Here is a 15,091-nt window from a genome sequence, read left to right as displayed (position 1 = left end):
AGAGAGAGAGAGAGAGAGTTATCCGTATTTGAAAGAGTGAAATGGAAAGGTTATTGTAGTATGTCTTTAAAACACTATCACATATGATTTTTGTAATTACAGTTATATTATTATTATTATTATTTGAAAATATTAATAAACATATTATACATACATGTACCATAAAAATCTCTCATCTCAGTAGAGAGAGAGAGAGAGAGAGAGAGAGAGAGAGAGAGAGAGAGAGAGAGAGAGAGAGAGAGAAACACACTCCCTCTCCTTCTGTCACATTACTTGATATATTTGACAGCTCCTAGTCCTCAGTTTGGTACCTGGAGTTCAAAAGAAAGATGCGTGAAGACTGGGATTTCCTTCATTCTTACATAATTTTTTAATTTATAAACTAAAATCTTACTAATTCACTATAATATTATCTTTAATAAATTGATTGCTCTTTACATTAATATTATTTGAAAATTAGTAAATCATTTATTTATCATACAGAAAACATACATATCTGTAAGAGAGAGAATTATTATTGTTATTATGTGATATCATTTAATCTTATTAAACTTACTAATACAGTATTGATCAATATTAATATTTTAAAATTAGTAAATCATTTTTGTATCATAAAAATGTATTTAGTCATGAAAATAACATCAAAGTACACTAATTTGGGATTATTAATCATTGGAAAAAACCTGTGAATAGGCAAATGTCCCGCAAATAATGGGTAGATAAGGTCCAGAGAGAAATCCGCGAATCTGTGAGTCCGCGAATCCAGAGAACGCGAATACGGGGGGCCTGCTGTATACGGCATAGTAATTATTAATTTCAGCTAATTCTCTAGGTTCAATGAATCTTGGCTCATGATTATTCAGTACTAAGAGAAATTGAATAACATTAACAAGTTAGCCTAGCGTATACGATGATAGATACCACAGTAAATCGGACTTAGATTCGGACCGACATTGGCATAATTGAGCGATACATATCAGGCTGCTGACGCCTACATATAATTATGGAATAAAAACATAACAAATATGCATCTTTTCCGTAATTCTTTTAAAAATTATATATTACTCTATCCTATTATATTGTATGTATCTTCATATTACGTATTGTAAGTGTGGCAATTGTTTACTATCGTACGATGGTTGAAATACAAGCTAAATGTATGTTGTTATCCATTTTGGTTGTACTTAGCAAAACTTTTCTTGTTCGGTTGTTCATGGCTGTACACATTTACCAAACTAGTAAAACGTTAAAACAAAACTTTCATAATTCTCTTTTGCTTGTTTTTTTAACTTATTTAACTAGAAGATGGGATAAGGTTAGACTATTGTAATTTGGTTTGTCTCTCTTGCTGCATGGTTGTACGCTGCTGGGCTGCACCCATTGAGCAAAATTTGAATATATTTTCAAAATATTGTTTTATCAGTATTAATTGCTAACCCCATCGTAAAATCGGATTGTTGTAAGACGAATTATTGTAATTCAAACACTGCCTGTAAAGTTACTGTAATTTCACTTAAAAGTTAGCTTAATACATTGACACTGAGACACAGACAGTAAGGCACTTAGCTGAGGTTCAGAACTTTGTGTTCCACTTTCTTTAGAACGTTAGTATTATTTTGTGAGACAAAACCTCCCACCAAAGTGGTGATCTTTCTAGAAAAGATGAAGGTTTTATCCTTAGGAATAAATTACAAATTTGATGTAGTATGCATTTTCTCCAAATATACAAACCTATATCTTTTGCCTCAATGTCGCCTCTAACTATTTCTGCATTTGCCCTTGTTCAGCTATGGAAAAGGGATGTTAAGTCAGGTGGGTGGTTGGTTGTTACTCCCATCCTTCACCTACCTGCCAATTATCCAGTTGCCAAGGTTCAGTGACTGGACCTGTTTTTGCTGGAGTTACATGTGTGTAGTATATATCTAGGAAAATGCAATATTATCATGAACTTGAAATCTTATGTAATTTTTAAAATTTTTCTTGAATTTATTAGAATAGCAAATTTTTTATTACAAAATTATGTAAAATAATAAGAATTTAAACCTATGTACTACTGTCTACTTTATGAATCTGAATGGTCCTCTTAATTTACAGGTTGGTGATCGTGTTGGTGTGTTGCGAAAGGACAATGGTGCTCTGTATTTCTTTGTGAATGGAGTTGAACAAGGATTGGCAGCAAATAATGTTCCGGAACATGTTTTTGGTGTGGTTGATCTTTACGGCCAGGCAGCACAAGCCTCTATTGTTCAGCACAATGAACACTATTCCTCAGAAGTCTTGCCATCAAGCCTTTCAAGTTCAACTATCTACAGGTTAGTAAAATATTTTCAGACTTAAAGGAATGAGTCCTTTGTAGATTAGATTTTTGGATATCTTATACTTCATGAAATCTGAATAGGATTTATAAAAAAAAAAATGCTATTAAGGAAATTTTATTGGTAGATGTAAAGAAGTTCCCCTCCACTTTGAGAGCCATCTGTTTCCGAGATTTAACTCATTGCTTTATTTTGGTATGCTTGTGCTAAGATCCCGTCCTAAAATATTAATGTTGGCTGAACTTTGTTATAACCAGTAACGGTAATGAGGGCCCTTATGAAGTAATAATTCAATTGAATTATAAAAATACTGAGATTTTTTACTCTTATCTTCATTATTTAGAAATAAGTGAGGTGATAGTGGCCAATGTTAATTATATGAAACACAATCTTCAGTATAATGATGAAGCCTTTAGTTGTTGTGAGTTGAAAGGGACATGGACCTTTTCTTTAAATTGAAGAATGTGCAAGCAGTACCCGGTTATCGGAGGGGGTTCCATTCTCGGCTGGGTGCTAATAAGCGAAAACCGCCATTAACCGAAACTCGGTGATTTATGGCACTTATGGTGCTGAGCTTCAGTTAATGGCACCTCTGTTAGGTATGTTATGGCACCATAACTCTATTATCGGCACCTTATGGCGCAATGACCAAAACTCGGCCCATTATCCTTAAGTTGCCGATTTTATGGCGCTAGACAAGTGCCATTGAACTGGATCGCCATTAACAGAGTCCGCCGATAACCGGCGACTGCCTGTACGTAAATTTCTGAGTGAAATTCTATGGTTTTCTAACGAAAGTTTGAATACAAACCAGTGGTTCATGAAATAGCAGAACTTGCAGATTGCATCCATACTTACTATACAAATTCTCAAGGATAGAAAATTCTACTGTGTATACCCAGCCCACTCTACCATCTCAGTATTACGCTGCCACTTCTCATTTAGCAGTGCTAGACACCAATATCCCATTACCATACCCTTCCTGTCCTCTCTACCATCTCACTCACCACAGTATCGAACACTCACTCATGGCAAGAGTCTCAATTTTTTATTGTTACTACTATTGCATTTGATTGTTTTTATATTGTATCAGCATGTTAAATTTATTGTCAAGTTCCATTTTTTATATTTTATAGTGAATTGTTACTATTTTTATGTACATACAGTAATGTCTTTACTCTTTTCTACTCAAGTCAGCGGTGCATCACTGCTGTGACATGATTTTGTTCATCTTTTATGTTGAATTTTATTATGAAATGCCTTTTTCTTTTTATTTACTATGGTCATCATTCAACTGTATATTCTGCTTGCTCTTAAAATATTTGTATTAAAGTGGGTTCAATGGGTACATAAGGGGGATAAATTGAATTCCAATTATTCCGTATTGGAATATTTGGATCTATATACAAAAATTTTGCTACACAAATTTGAATTTGGAATGAATTAAATTTGTATACCGAGGAGCCACTGTATAACAATGAATAAGTGACAAGGCAGAGATACTGGAAGTCCTAGAGAGAAGGCAACACAACTGGAGAGGGTAAAAGCACACAGTTTCATTAGAAGAGGTAACTTCCTGTTGAGATAGATGTGGGGTTTGTTGAGGATGCACAGCACTGTTTTCTCTCCTTGAATGATTGGCCTTGTGCTGGATGCATTCTGCTATGTATAATGTTATATATGGTGAATGGAATATATTGAAAGCCAGGAATTTTATAAGTAAAACAGTGGTCTAAAGATGCTTATTTAGAAATCAAAGAAAATTAGTTGACCTTTCTTTGACTCAAAAACCGTAATACAAAATTTTATAAATAACATACTTGTTTGCATATGCTCAAGATTTTTTTTTTTTTTTAGCCTGTATACAACACTATTTTCCTTTGTTGATACTATGCTGTAAGAGATTATCTGAATAGTATTTTAAGGGTAAGGCCAAAATAAATGAAACCTGAGAAATTATACATTTATTAATTTTATGTAGTAAATATTTTCCTGTTTATATTTGAGGGGCTCAGAATGATATGAGAGAAGCACAATACAGAATTTTTTGTGCACAAGATTTACACCTTTTTTTATGATACTGTTTTCTCTTTTTAGTGACCTGAGGTTCCATCACCTCCATGGCAAGAATGCCAGAATCCTAAATGGAGGACTAACGGCACAGAGGCCAAATGCGCATGGGGAATTCAACGATGCCATTGTCATCAGCAACAGGCAGTTGCATGAAGGAGAAATGTTTGAAGTCATGATTGATAAAATGGTTGACAGGTGGTCAGGATCATTGGAGGCTGGTAAGTTTTAATTTGTGTTGCAGTGTCTCATCTTATTTTTCTAAGGGTCTAAGCTGAGCCTTTCCAGTTCTTAAATCCTAGCAGATGTTTGTGGAATTTCTCTTTTGCTAATGTCTGTGACTGGACATCCTGAAACTGACACAGAACTTACTGTACTTCTCAGAATAAAGGTCTATTAATAAGCTGTCTGGCTCATGGCAAATGTCTCTTTTTAAGAAATGGAGATTATAGGAACTAGTGACCCCAAGACAAGGATACATATTGGGGATGGTAGTGGGGGGTTTTAATGGTAGGTGTTTCTTCACTACTGGGACAATGTTCCTTGGTTGCAAGCCAGGAGGAAGATGATTAGCAAGTAAGAGTACTGTATATTAGCCATTGACCCAAGTAAGAGGCTGTCCATGTCTTCTGTGTAAATCAAGTCATTGATATAGGTGGCCAAATCATAGTTCTGGTTAACGTTTGTTTTGAGGCAGTGTACTATTTATAATTAATATTTTTATACATGCGACTTACCAGGCAGATATATACTTAGCTATAGACTCCGTCGTCCCGACAGAATTCAAAACTCGCGGCACACGCTACCGGTAGGTCAGGTGATCTACCATTCCCGCCGCTGGGTGGCGGAATCCCAACCATTCCCGTTTTCTGAGCCAGATTTTCTCTGTCGTTGAGGCCGGCAACAACTGTTGTTTGGTCTCTCCTGATTGGAATTCTGCTCATTTGCCGAGAATTGGTTGGACTCATTTGGTGAAGTACTCTTGTTTATTCTCGGGATTGGCATACGCTTATTTTGGACTGGATTAGGACTTGGATTTGGTTTTTTCTATTAAGATGGCTGAAGTTAAAGTAACACCTAAGTTTAGGGTTTGTGCAAGGGAAGAATGCAGAACTAGGTTGTTTAAAGCAGAGGTAGATCCTCATACGCTTTGTAGTAAATGTAGAGGGTCTGAATGTGTGTTTGATAGAACTTGTGCTGAATGTGAAGGGCTTTCGGAGCAAGGATGGAAGGATTTAGCTTCTTATATTAAGAAAAGAGAGAAGGATAGAGCTAGGAAAGCGTCAGCTAGAAGCTCGAGTAGATCTTGTTCTTTTGAGCCTGAATCAGAAATTAACAAACTAGATGATGTTTCTCCCATAACCTCAGCCCCTTCTCCCTGTGTTGAATCTAAGGATTCATTTTTCAGAAATGGAAAAAATGAGATCCTCGATCAGGGAGCTTCAGGAGCAGCTTAAAGCTATGGAAACACAAGGTAAGAGTGTCAGTGAATACAGTGACCCCAGTGCAGTGGAGGGGGCGTCTGATCGGCTCCGCATTGCTCCTAGGCCTAGACCGCTTCCAAACTCCCAGGACCAGGGAGGAGGAATGTCAAAAGCCGCAGGGAGGATGTGGAGCATCCCCAACGATCAGGCGTCCCTTCGGCAGACCCTGAAGTAACGACCCAGGCTGCCTTGGATAGCCGTAGAAAAGGCATCCTGGAAGAGTGTTTTTCTGCGTCGGACTCCTCCTCGTCCAGGCGTGGATGGAGCTCTGCTTCGAAGTCTCGTCCTCTGAAGAGATCGTGGGTAGCGCGAAAGGAGACGCTTTTGATTCAAGCCCAGAGCGATTTCCAGAGGATTTTCCTTCGACTAGTAAGAGGGCGAGAAGACCGTCTCCAGCGCCTCAAGATCCGACAAAGCTTTTCCTGCTTAATCTACAGGAGCAAATATCCTCCTTGGTAGGCGCTCTACATAAGGATTCGTCTCGAAGGAAAGACTCCTCCCTTCCAGTGAAGAGATCAAAATTTTCTTCTCCTGGTAGGAGAGAAGTTTCTCACTCTAGCAGGCGCTCGTCACCGGAGAGACTCTCTCGTTCTCCCTTTAAACGATCCTCTCCTATCTATAGGAAGAAAGTTCCCAGCGGTAGCCGCTCGCAGAGCAACGCGGTCAGCTACGTCTCTTAGGAGAAGTCAGGAGTCGGACTCCTCTTCTGAGGATCAGGATAGGTGTCAAGAGCCTAAGAAGCAGGAGCTTGTTAGAAACATAGAGTGACAGAGCCTAGTAGGCGCCAAGAATATCACAGGCGTATAGAGCCTAACAGACGCCAGGAGTCTTGTGAGAGGCGTCAAGAGCCTACAAGGAGTCACGACAAGCGCCAGGAGTCAAGCAGGCGCCAGGAATCAAGCAGGCTTCAGGAGTCGAGCAGGCGTCAGGAGTCGGGTAGGCGCCAGGAGTCTAACAGACGCCAGGAGTCGAGCAGGCATCAGGAGTCGAGTAGGCGCCAGGCTCCTTGTACGAGCTTAGGTCAGAGTAAGACCCCTTCGCACTTTATGAGTTCTTCGGAGAGTAGGAGCCCTTCACCTGGTAGGAAACAGGTGCCTGAGAGAAGATCTCGTACGTTTAAGAACTCTATTGCGCCTTGTAGTAGCAAGGATTTGTCACACGGACGACGTTCTTCTTCGTTTGACAGAAGTCCCTCGACAACTAAGAACCGCTCTTCTCCGAAAGGATCCCCGACAGCCGGAGACTTAGAAGAAGTCTCGGATGAAGAATTACCTGTGGATGTAGTAGTCTCTGATTATAAGAGATTGTCCTTGTTGTTGTTGCAGGAGTTCGGAGATAAGCTTCAACCAGCGGATCCGCCCTCTCCAGGATCTTTGCTATCGAGCACGAAGTCTCCAAAAGCATCCTCATTTGTAAAAATGCGTCCAGCCCTTAGTATGAAAAAAGCGTTCAAAGGATTTGGAGAATGGCTTAAGAATAAAAGAGAGGCGGGCAAGACTGTTTTTTTCATGCCCTCCTTCAAAGTTGACGGTAAACCTGGAAGATGGTACGATACCCAGGAACCTATGGCTTAGGACTGCCTTCATCGGCAGACGCAGATTACGCTTCCTTAGTAGATTCTTCAAGGAGGCGCGCTCTACTATCAGCAAAAGCTACTTGGGGGATGTGTGAACTGGACCATCTACTAAAGGGACTCTTTAGGACGCTCGAAGTATTCAATTTTATGGACTGGGCTTTGGGAGCCCTTGCGAAGAGAGCCCAAGATCCCGAATTTGTCACGATGGAAGAATTATCGAGTGTGTTATCGTGTCTGGACAGAGCGGTGATGGACGGTTCGGTGGAAGTGGCTGCTCTTTTTGGATCGGGAGTTTTGAAAAAGAGAGCAGTGTATGGGTCTTTCCTGTCCAAGTCAGTATCTCCTCTACAGAGGTCGGCCTTGCTATATTCGCCACTTTCGAACCACCTTTTCCCACAGGACACGGTGAGGGATGTAGCAAAATCATTAGCTGGAAAAGCCACACAGGATTTACTGACACAGTCAGCAAAGAGGTTCAAGCCTGCGGTTCCTTTTCAAAAGAAGGATTATAAAGCACCTCTTCAGCAGCCCTTTCGAGGAGCCCTCTTCCTCCTCAAGAAACCCCTTTTAGAGGTAGAAGACCGGATACCAGAGGAAGACCTTCCAGGAGACATGCAGGGAAGGCAAAATGAAGAAGAAGTCCTCCAGATAGCGGTAGGCGCCAGACTGTCGAACTTTGCCAGAGTCTGGGCGAAGAGAGGGGCGGACAGCTGGACCCTCTCGATCCTCGAGAGAGGATACCTCATCCCCTTCAGGGAATATCCTCCCTTAACAAGAACTCCAAGGGAGTTAACAGCGAGATACAACGATCCTGTCAAGAGTCAAGCTCTCCTGCAAGCAGTAGAACTTATGTTGCAGAAAAGGGCAATAGAACCGGTTCAAGATCTCCATTCACCAGGTTTGCTACAACCGTCTATCCTGGTACCAAAAGCCTCGGGCGGGTGGAGGCCGGTTTTGGACGTAAGTGTGCTGAATGTCTTTGTGATCAAGAAGAAGTTCTCGATGGAGACCTCTTCCTCTGTACTTTCTGCTCTTCGTCCAGGGGACTGGATGGTATCCCTGGACCTTCAAGATGCATATTTCCATGTGCCAATTCATCCGGCATCAAGGAAATACCTAAGATTCATGTCACAGGGAAGAGTGTTTCAATTTCAAGCGCTTTGCTTCGGACTTTCGACGGCCCCGCAAGTCTTCACAGGTATCCTAAGGAATGTGGCGCATTGGCTACATTTAGAGGGGATCAGAATCTCGATGTATTTGGACGACTGGCTAATACGAGCAAAGTCGAAGCAACAGTGTCTGGAGGACCTTTCGGTAACATTAAAGATGACGCAGTCATTGGGACTCCTAGTCAACCTCGAGAAGTCCCAGCTGGATCCCCAGCAGAACATAGTTTATCTGGGGATTCGGATGGATTCTCGGGGTTTTCTAGCGTCTCCGTCAACAGAGAGAATAGAGCGCTGCCTTACAAAGGTGTCAGGATTTCTAGGGAAAGAGCATTGTTCCGCGAGGGAGTGGATGAGTTTGCTGGGAACCATTTCCTCGTTGGAGCAGTTCGTTTCCCTAGGGAGACTGCACCTAAGACCCTTCAGTATTATCTGAAGGAGAACTGGGATCAAAGTTCCCAGGACCTCGAAGAGTCATTCAGGATAACGGACAAGGTCAAACAAGATCTTCGGTGGTGGTTAGACCCGAAGAAACTCGGTCAAGGAATATCCTTGCACATAAAGAGCCCTCTCCGAGCGTTGTTTGCAGACGCATCGGACGTAGGGTGGGGAGCAACGTTGGATTCGCAAGAAGTGTCGGGAACCTGGGAAGGAGCTCAGGTGTCCTGGCACATAAACAAAAAGGAACTGAAAGCCATTCACCTAGCTCTCTTGCACTTTCAAGAACAGATATTAGGATCGATCATTCAGGTCAATTCAGACAACACGACAGCCCTAGCATATATCAGGAAAGCAAGGGGGAACTCATTCATTCTCCCTTTACGAGACAGCGAGGGAGTTGTTGCTTTGGGCGCAAGAGAAGCAGATCTCTCTTCTAACGAGATTTATTCAGGGAGAGAGAAATGTTCGAGCAGATCTGCTAAGCAGAAGAGACCAAGTGCTCCCCACCGAATGGACTCTCCACCCTCAAGTGTGCGATCAGTTATGGGGGTTATGGGGAAGGCCGAACGTAGACTTGTTCGCAACCAACTGGAACAAGAGGTTGGAGAATTATTGCTCCCCCATCGCGGATCCAAGAGCAATAGCGATAGACGGTCTCCTCATGGATTGGAAGGGAATAGACGGGTACGCTTTTCCCCCTTCAAACTGGTAGGGGAAGTAATAAGAAAGTTTGCCTCCTCAGAGGGAACGAAATTAACTTTGATCGCTCCCTTTTGGCCAGCCCTAGATTGGGTGACAGAGTTGCTGGAGTGGATAGTGGATCTTCCCAGATCGCTCCCACTAAGGAGCGATCTTCTCAAACAACCCCACTTCGACAGGTATCACAAAAAACCTCCCCGCTCTAAGTCTGACTGCCTTCAGACTATCGAAGGACTCGTTAGAGCGAAGGGGTTTTCTCGCGAAGCTTCAAAAGCAATCGCAAGAGCCAGGAGACCATCCACATTACGGGTGTACCAGTCGAAGTGGGAAGTGTTTAGAAGATGGTGCAGGACGCATGAGCTATCCTCTTCCAGTACCTCTATAACCGACATTGCAAATTTTCTTCTTTACCTTAGAAGAAAGTGTGGCCTAGCGGTATCTACGATCAAGGGGTATAGAAGTATGCTGGCCTCGGTGTTTAGGCATAGGGTCTGGAGGTGTCGACAATAAGGATCTACATGACTTATTAGGTCTTTCGAGACCTCAAAAAGTCAGAATAATAAAAATCCCAGTTGGAACTTGGATATAGTGCTGCATTATTTGATGTCTGAAAGATTCGTACCTTCCAATAATTCTTCTTTTAGGGATTTGACGAGGAAATCTCTATTCCTGTTCGCCTTAGCCACGGCAAAAAGGGTGAGTGAACTTCAAGCGTTAGAGGGCAGAGTGGGGTTTAAGAAGGAGGCTGCAATTTGCTCTTTTAAGCCTCTCTTCTTAGCCAAGAACGAAAACCCATCAAAACCGTGGCCTAGAAGCTTCGAAGTGAAGGCACTCTCTTCTCTTACGGGGGAAGAAAAGGAGAAGACCCTATGTCCAGTAAGAGCGCTAAAATTTTATTTACAAAGAAAGTCTCTTTTGGGAGGTACGCAGGAAAGTCTTGGTGTTCGGTCAAGGATCCTACAAGACCAATATCAAAAACGCCCTTACGTTTTTGTTCATTAAAGACGTTATTAAGGAAGCGCATCTTAATTAAATGTGGTGAAGAACAATTTAAACTCCTCAGGGTAAAAGCACACGAAGTGAGGGCCATAGCAACCTCAATGGCTTTTCATAAAACGTGGTCCCTTCAAAATCTAATTGAATCCACGTATTGGAAGTGTAACTCAGTGTTCGCCTCTCACTATCTAAAGGATGTGAGAGTTTCTTATGAGAAGTGCTTTTCACTGGGAGCATATGTCCGCGGATTTAGTGCTGGGAGGAGGAGCTGAGGTTAATCCTAATTAGTTAGGTTATGTAATTTTAACATTATGGTGTTTGGTTTATATGGTTGACTGAAAGAGGGTATAGGATGAACCCTTTTCAGTTCTTAGATTTAACATGGTTAGGAAGGTCAGGTGGTCGGGATTAACTTTTGGTCTCCTCGTTGTGCATTATGTAAAGCCTAAAGCTCTGTCATGTAAGAGGGCTAGCCCCCATTGATAAGATACAGGTCAGGCTCTGCCATGTAAGCGGGTAAGCCCCATTGGTACGATCCATGCAGGTTCTGTCGCGTAAGCGGGCTAGCCCCCATTGACATGATCCAGAAGGGCTGTTCGGTCATAGGTGGTTTACCTCACTGAAGCTCTTGAGGCAGGCAGACTAAATGACAGTAATCATGAAGTCTTCAGCCCAAACAGGTAAGAACCAAGGATTGATATCCTACAACAATTGTTGTTTCCCGTTATTAGAATTTTGTTTATATATATAGCTGTCTCTCGCCCTCCACCAAGGGTGTCAATCAGCTAAGTATAATCTGCCTGGTAAGTCGCATGTATAAAAATGATATTGTTAAGATACAATAAAGTTTTATACATACTTACCTGGCAGATATATACGATTTAAGGCCCCACCCAGCCGTCCCCTCAGGAGACAGGTGTAAGAGAAAATCTGGCTCAGAAAACGGGAATGGTTGGGATTCCGCCACCCAGCGGCGGGAATGGTAGATCACCTGACCTACCGGTAGCGTGTGCCGCGAGTTTTGAATTCTGTCGGGACGACGGAGTCTATAGCTAAGTATATATCTGCCAGGTAAGTATGTATAAAACTTTATTGTATCTTAACAATATCATTTTGAACTGTGGTCTTGTTGCTTTGTGTCCATATGATTGCTGCAAAACATACTGGTTTTGCAGTTTTTGCATAAAATTTGGGAGAATAATTGCATTTTGAAGATTTATGATTTAACCCTTTGTAATTACAACAGAATTTTATAGTGACATTAACTAAAATTAGTATACTGCATTGATACATAAAAAATGTAGATATGTAAATGTTTTCAGGTGGAATAGGACTGTAAGGATGCTGCTAAGACTTTACAGTGCCATATAGTATGGTAGTGGACTTTTAATTTGAACTTGCATTTGTCATGATATATTAATGGAAATGTTAAAACTTAACAAATTTCTAGTATTATTCTACTAACATTTTACAGGCAATCCCTGGGTTACGTCAGGTTTGGGTCACGTTGTTCTGGACCTATGGCATTTGCCTTATGGCGCTGTTAACCCTGATTTGTTCATACAGGGAACAAACCTTCAGTCTTGTCAATAGGATAAATCTTTTGGCCCTTGCTGGAAACTGGTTAAAAACAATAAAAAAAAATTTAAATACAGGAAATCTGTGGCAACTGCCATCTTATACATAGATGTGGTGGAAATGAGTCAGAGACAGTGCTTGAACCTAGTGACTCTTCATTTTTTCTTTAATTTCTTTGGAGAGCGGATATTCACTTTGCTCTCCTTCCCAAGCGGTTTTAGATCTAAGCCCGTACTGTTGTTTCATATATTCTATCCAGCCCCCATGAGCGTCAGCATATTTGTCCTAGCCTTCCAGGATTCCCATGTTCACGCTTCCCCTGGGACAGTTGCGACTTGCAGTAGATGTGCATCCAGGCCTATTTCTGCTGCTTTGTCATCTGCTGTTTTATGTATAATACTGCTCCATCTCTCTCAGGGGGAATATTGTCCTTGGGAGAAAGGGGCCAGCTCCATCTTGTTACTTTGTCAACAAGCTTGCAATTTGAAATATTGTTTTGCGATGTAAGTTTTTTCCTACACGATACACAAACTCTCGGTCCTTTACATATGGAATTACTTTCAGCGTAGGCTGGAATACGGCCGTTAAATTCGTGACCAAGGTAGTTAGGCAGTAAATACTGTCTGATAGGCTGATAGGCCCACCTGAACAAGGTGGTTAGGGAGTAACCACCGTCTGGCAGGCGGGCCTACGCCTGGATATAAATACTCCACTTTGCTTTCGGCTGTCTTCTGATGAAGACGTATGTTTGTGAGCTCTTGCTGACTGCCGTTAGTCATGATTTCCTGGTAGGATCTTTCCTTTTTAATTTGAAGAAGATATTTATATTGTGTTTGATGTTCATATTAATTTACTTTAATAATTAATATACAAACCCAATTTTTGTGCTATCCTTGCTAGCTACCTTCCTACTTTGTGTTAAGGGTCGGTGGCAAGGGTGTACTTACACCCTTATTACATAGTTTTGCCCTTTAACGCAATCAAGGCGAGACAGTGTATTCATTTGGTATTTACGCTTATGCTTTGGAATTACCGAGGGGATCTTTGGAGGTTTGTCCTTAGTTTTTCTTCCGGTATTTACTCTCCTCTTTCGTCCTTTCACTAGCTTATTAGATGAAGAGAGAGGGGGGCGCGTGTGTTGTTGGTATTTGAGGGATCTCTCATTTCGGAGGGCGGTGACCTTGGATTCAAGAGGAGTATCCTTATTTTTTGTTTTTAATCATATTTTCTTTCTTTTACAGGCTAACAGTGGTGATAATTGATTACAGCAGTAGATGGTTGGATGTCTTTGTGTTGGCTATATCCTAACCTTGAAATTGTACCTATAACTCGTAGCATGCTGTGATACTGGTCCTCAAGTGTGTGTACTTTTTCACTACTGGAAATCATATTAACTTGCTACTGTTATCCTGGAGTTTCATCACTGGACAATGCCTTGGCGGCTGCCTTGTGATTATTAACTCTACCTTTGCTAGTAAATATGCCTCATCCTGTACAAGAAGTCTTGCAGAATTTGGAGGAAGAAGTTGAGGAGGAAGAGAGCTTGTCAAGTGTCGTCATCTTTCTATTCATAATCATCATATTTTTCCTCAATCTCCTACCCTTCTACTTCTAAGGCTCCCTGCCGAAGAAGGAGGAGGTAGTCCCCCCTAAGAAGTCTCGTCACGTGACTTCTAAGGGTCTGCCTCCTTGGACTGAGGAGGCAGGTGGGTCTTCTGCTAGCTCGTCTGTTCCTTCGGGAACAGGAACAGTCACGCTGTCCCCAGGGACTAGTTCTAGAGGTTCTGCCCCTAAGACTAGTCCCGTGTCAGGCACTCGTGCACGAGATCACGACTCGGGCACGGAGCAGAAGAAAGGAGTGAATCGCTCAGGTGATTCACATCTTGCCGGTGATTGCTCTCATGGTGATCGCTCGGTACCCAGGGTTGACATGATGGTCCTGCATGACTATGCACACGGTGAGACCAGTAGGGGGTCCCCCATTCAGTCCTCTTGAAAGGTTTCGGCCTCGACGAGGGCTGAAATGCGTCGGAGGACGGTACTGGCCCTCGCCAGTGAGATGTATGCTCAACTCTGCCAAGCCAAGTGCTCGGCTCTAACAAAAGAAAACTCTGCTCTTGATCGGTGCGGTTCCTTGCCGTGACATAGCACCCTCCCTCCTGTGTTGCAGTGAGTTTTTCATGTGGGTCATCATCTTTCGTTTTGGTCATCTTATGCCTCCTAACCTTCCTCTTTGAATGCTTCCACGGCCTAAGAAGAGGAAGGCAATTCTCTGCCCCAAAGAAGTCTTCTCGAGACTTCTAATGGTCTGCATGCTTTTCTTAGGGAGGGAGCAATTGGCTGTCTCTTCGGCTCACCTGTTCCTTCTGGAGCGGGAAACTGGATGCTATCCCTAAAATATAGTGTTTCAAGTGACAGCTGTGATGTTCATAGCAGATGTGTTCCTTCGGCTATTCGTGGTAGAAAGAGAGAGAGAGAAAGAAGTCATCTTTCTTCAGTTTTCAAGAAACCAAGGCATTCTTTTCTCGCTCTCCTAGGAGCTCCTACATTCGTCGTACATCTTGCAGTTATTGGTCGTGACTACATTAAGGTGAAAAGGTTGTGCTTCTGCATCTCTTTCTCCCTGATGGTGTCATGTACTTCGTTCATCATTGCATGTCAACGTACGTTACTTCACAGTCAGTGATGGATGCATGTACTGTATGTAACTAGACAGCCATAGATCATAAGAACGCCTGCTCACAATACATTTTGGTCGTGTAGGTA

At 42.1% G+C, this 15,091-nt stretch overlaps 1 protein-coding gene across 1 annotated transcript in view; it reads left to right on the top strand.

The window, feature by feature from the left end:
- Positions 1-15,091, top strand: part of LOC135200161 (neuralized-like protein 4) — a 304,677-nt gene that overhangs the window by 158,539 nt on the left and 131,047 nt on the right. The window contains exons 12-13 of the mRNA XM_064228519.1: positions 2,095-2,312; positions 4,413-4,606. Coding sequence (XP_064084589.1) covers positions 2,095-2,312; positions 4,413-4,606 — 412 coding nt within the window. The remainder of the gene's footprint in view (positions 1-2,094; positions 2,313-4,412; positions 4,607-15,091) is intronic.

This window comes from Macrobrachium nipponense, chromosome 26, assembly GCF_015104395.2.
Source record: "Macrobrachium nipponense isolate FS-2020 chromosome 26, ASM1510439v2, whole genome shotgun sequence".
NCBI lineage: Eukaryota > Metazoa > Arthropoda > Malacostraca > Decapoda > Palaemonidae > Macrobrachium > Macrobrachium nipponense.
This window is presented reverse-complemented; position numbering and strand designations above follow the sequence as displayed.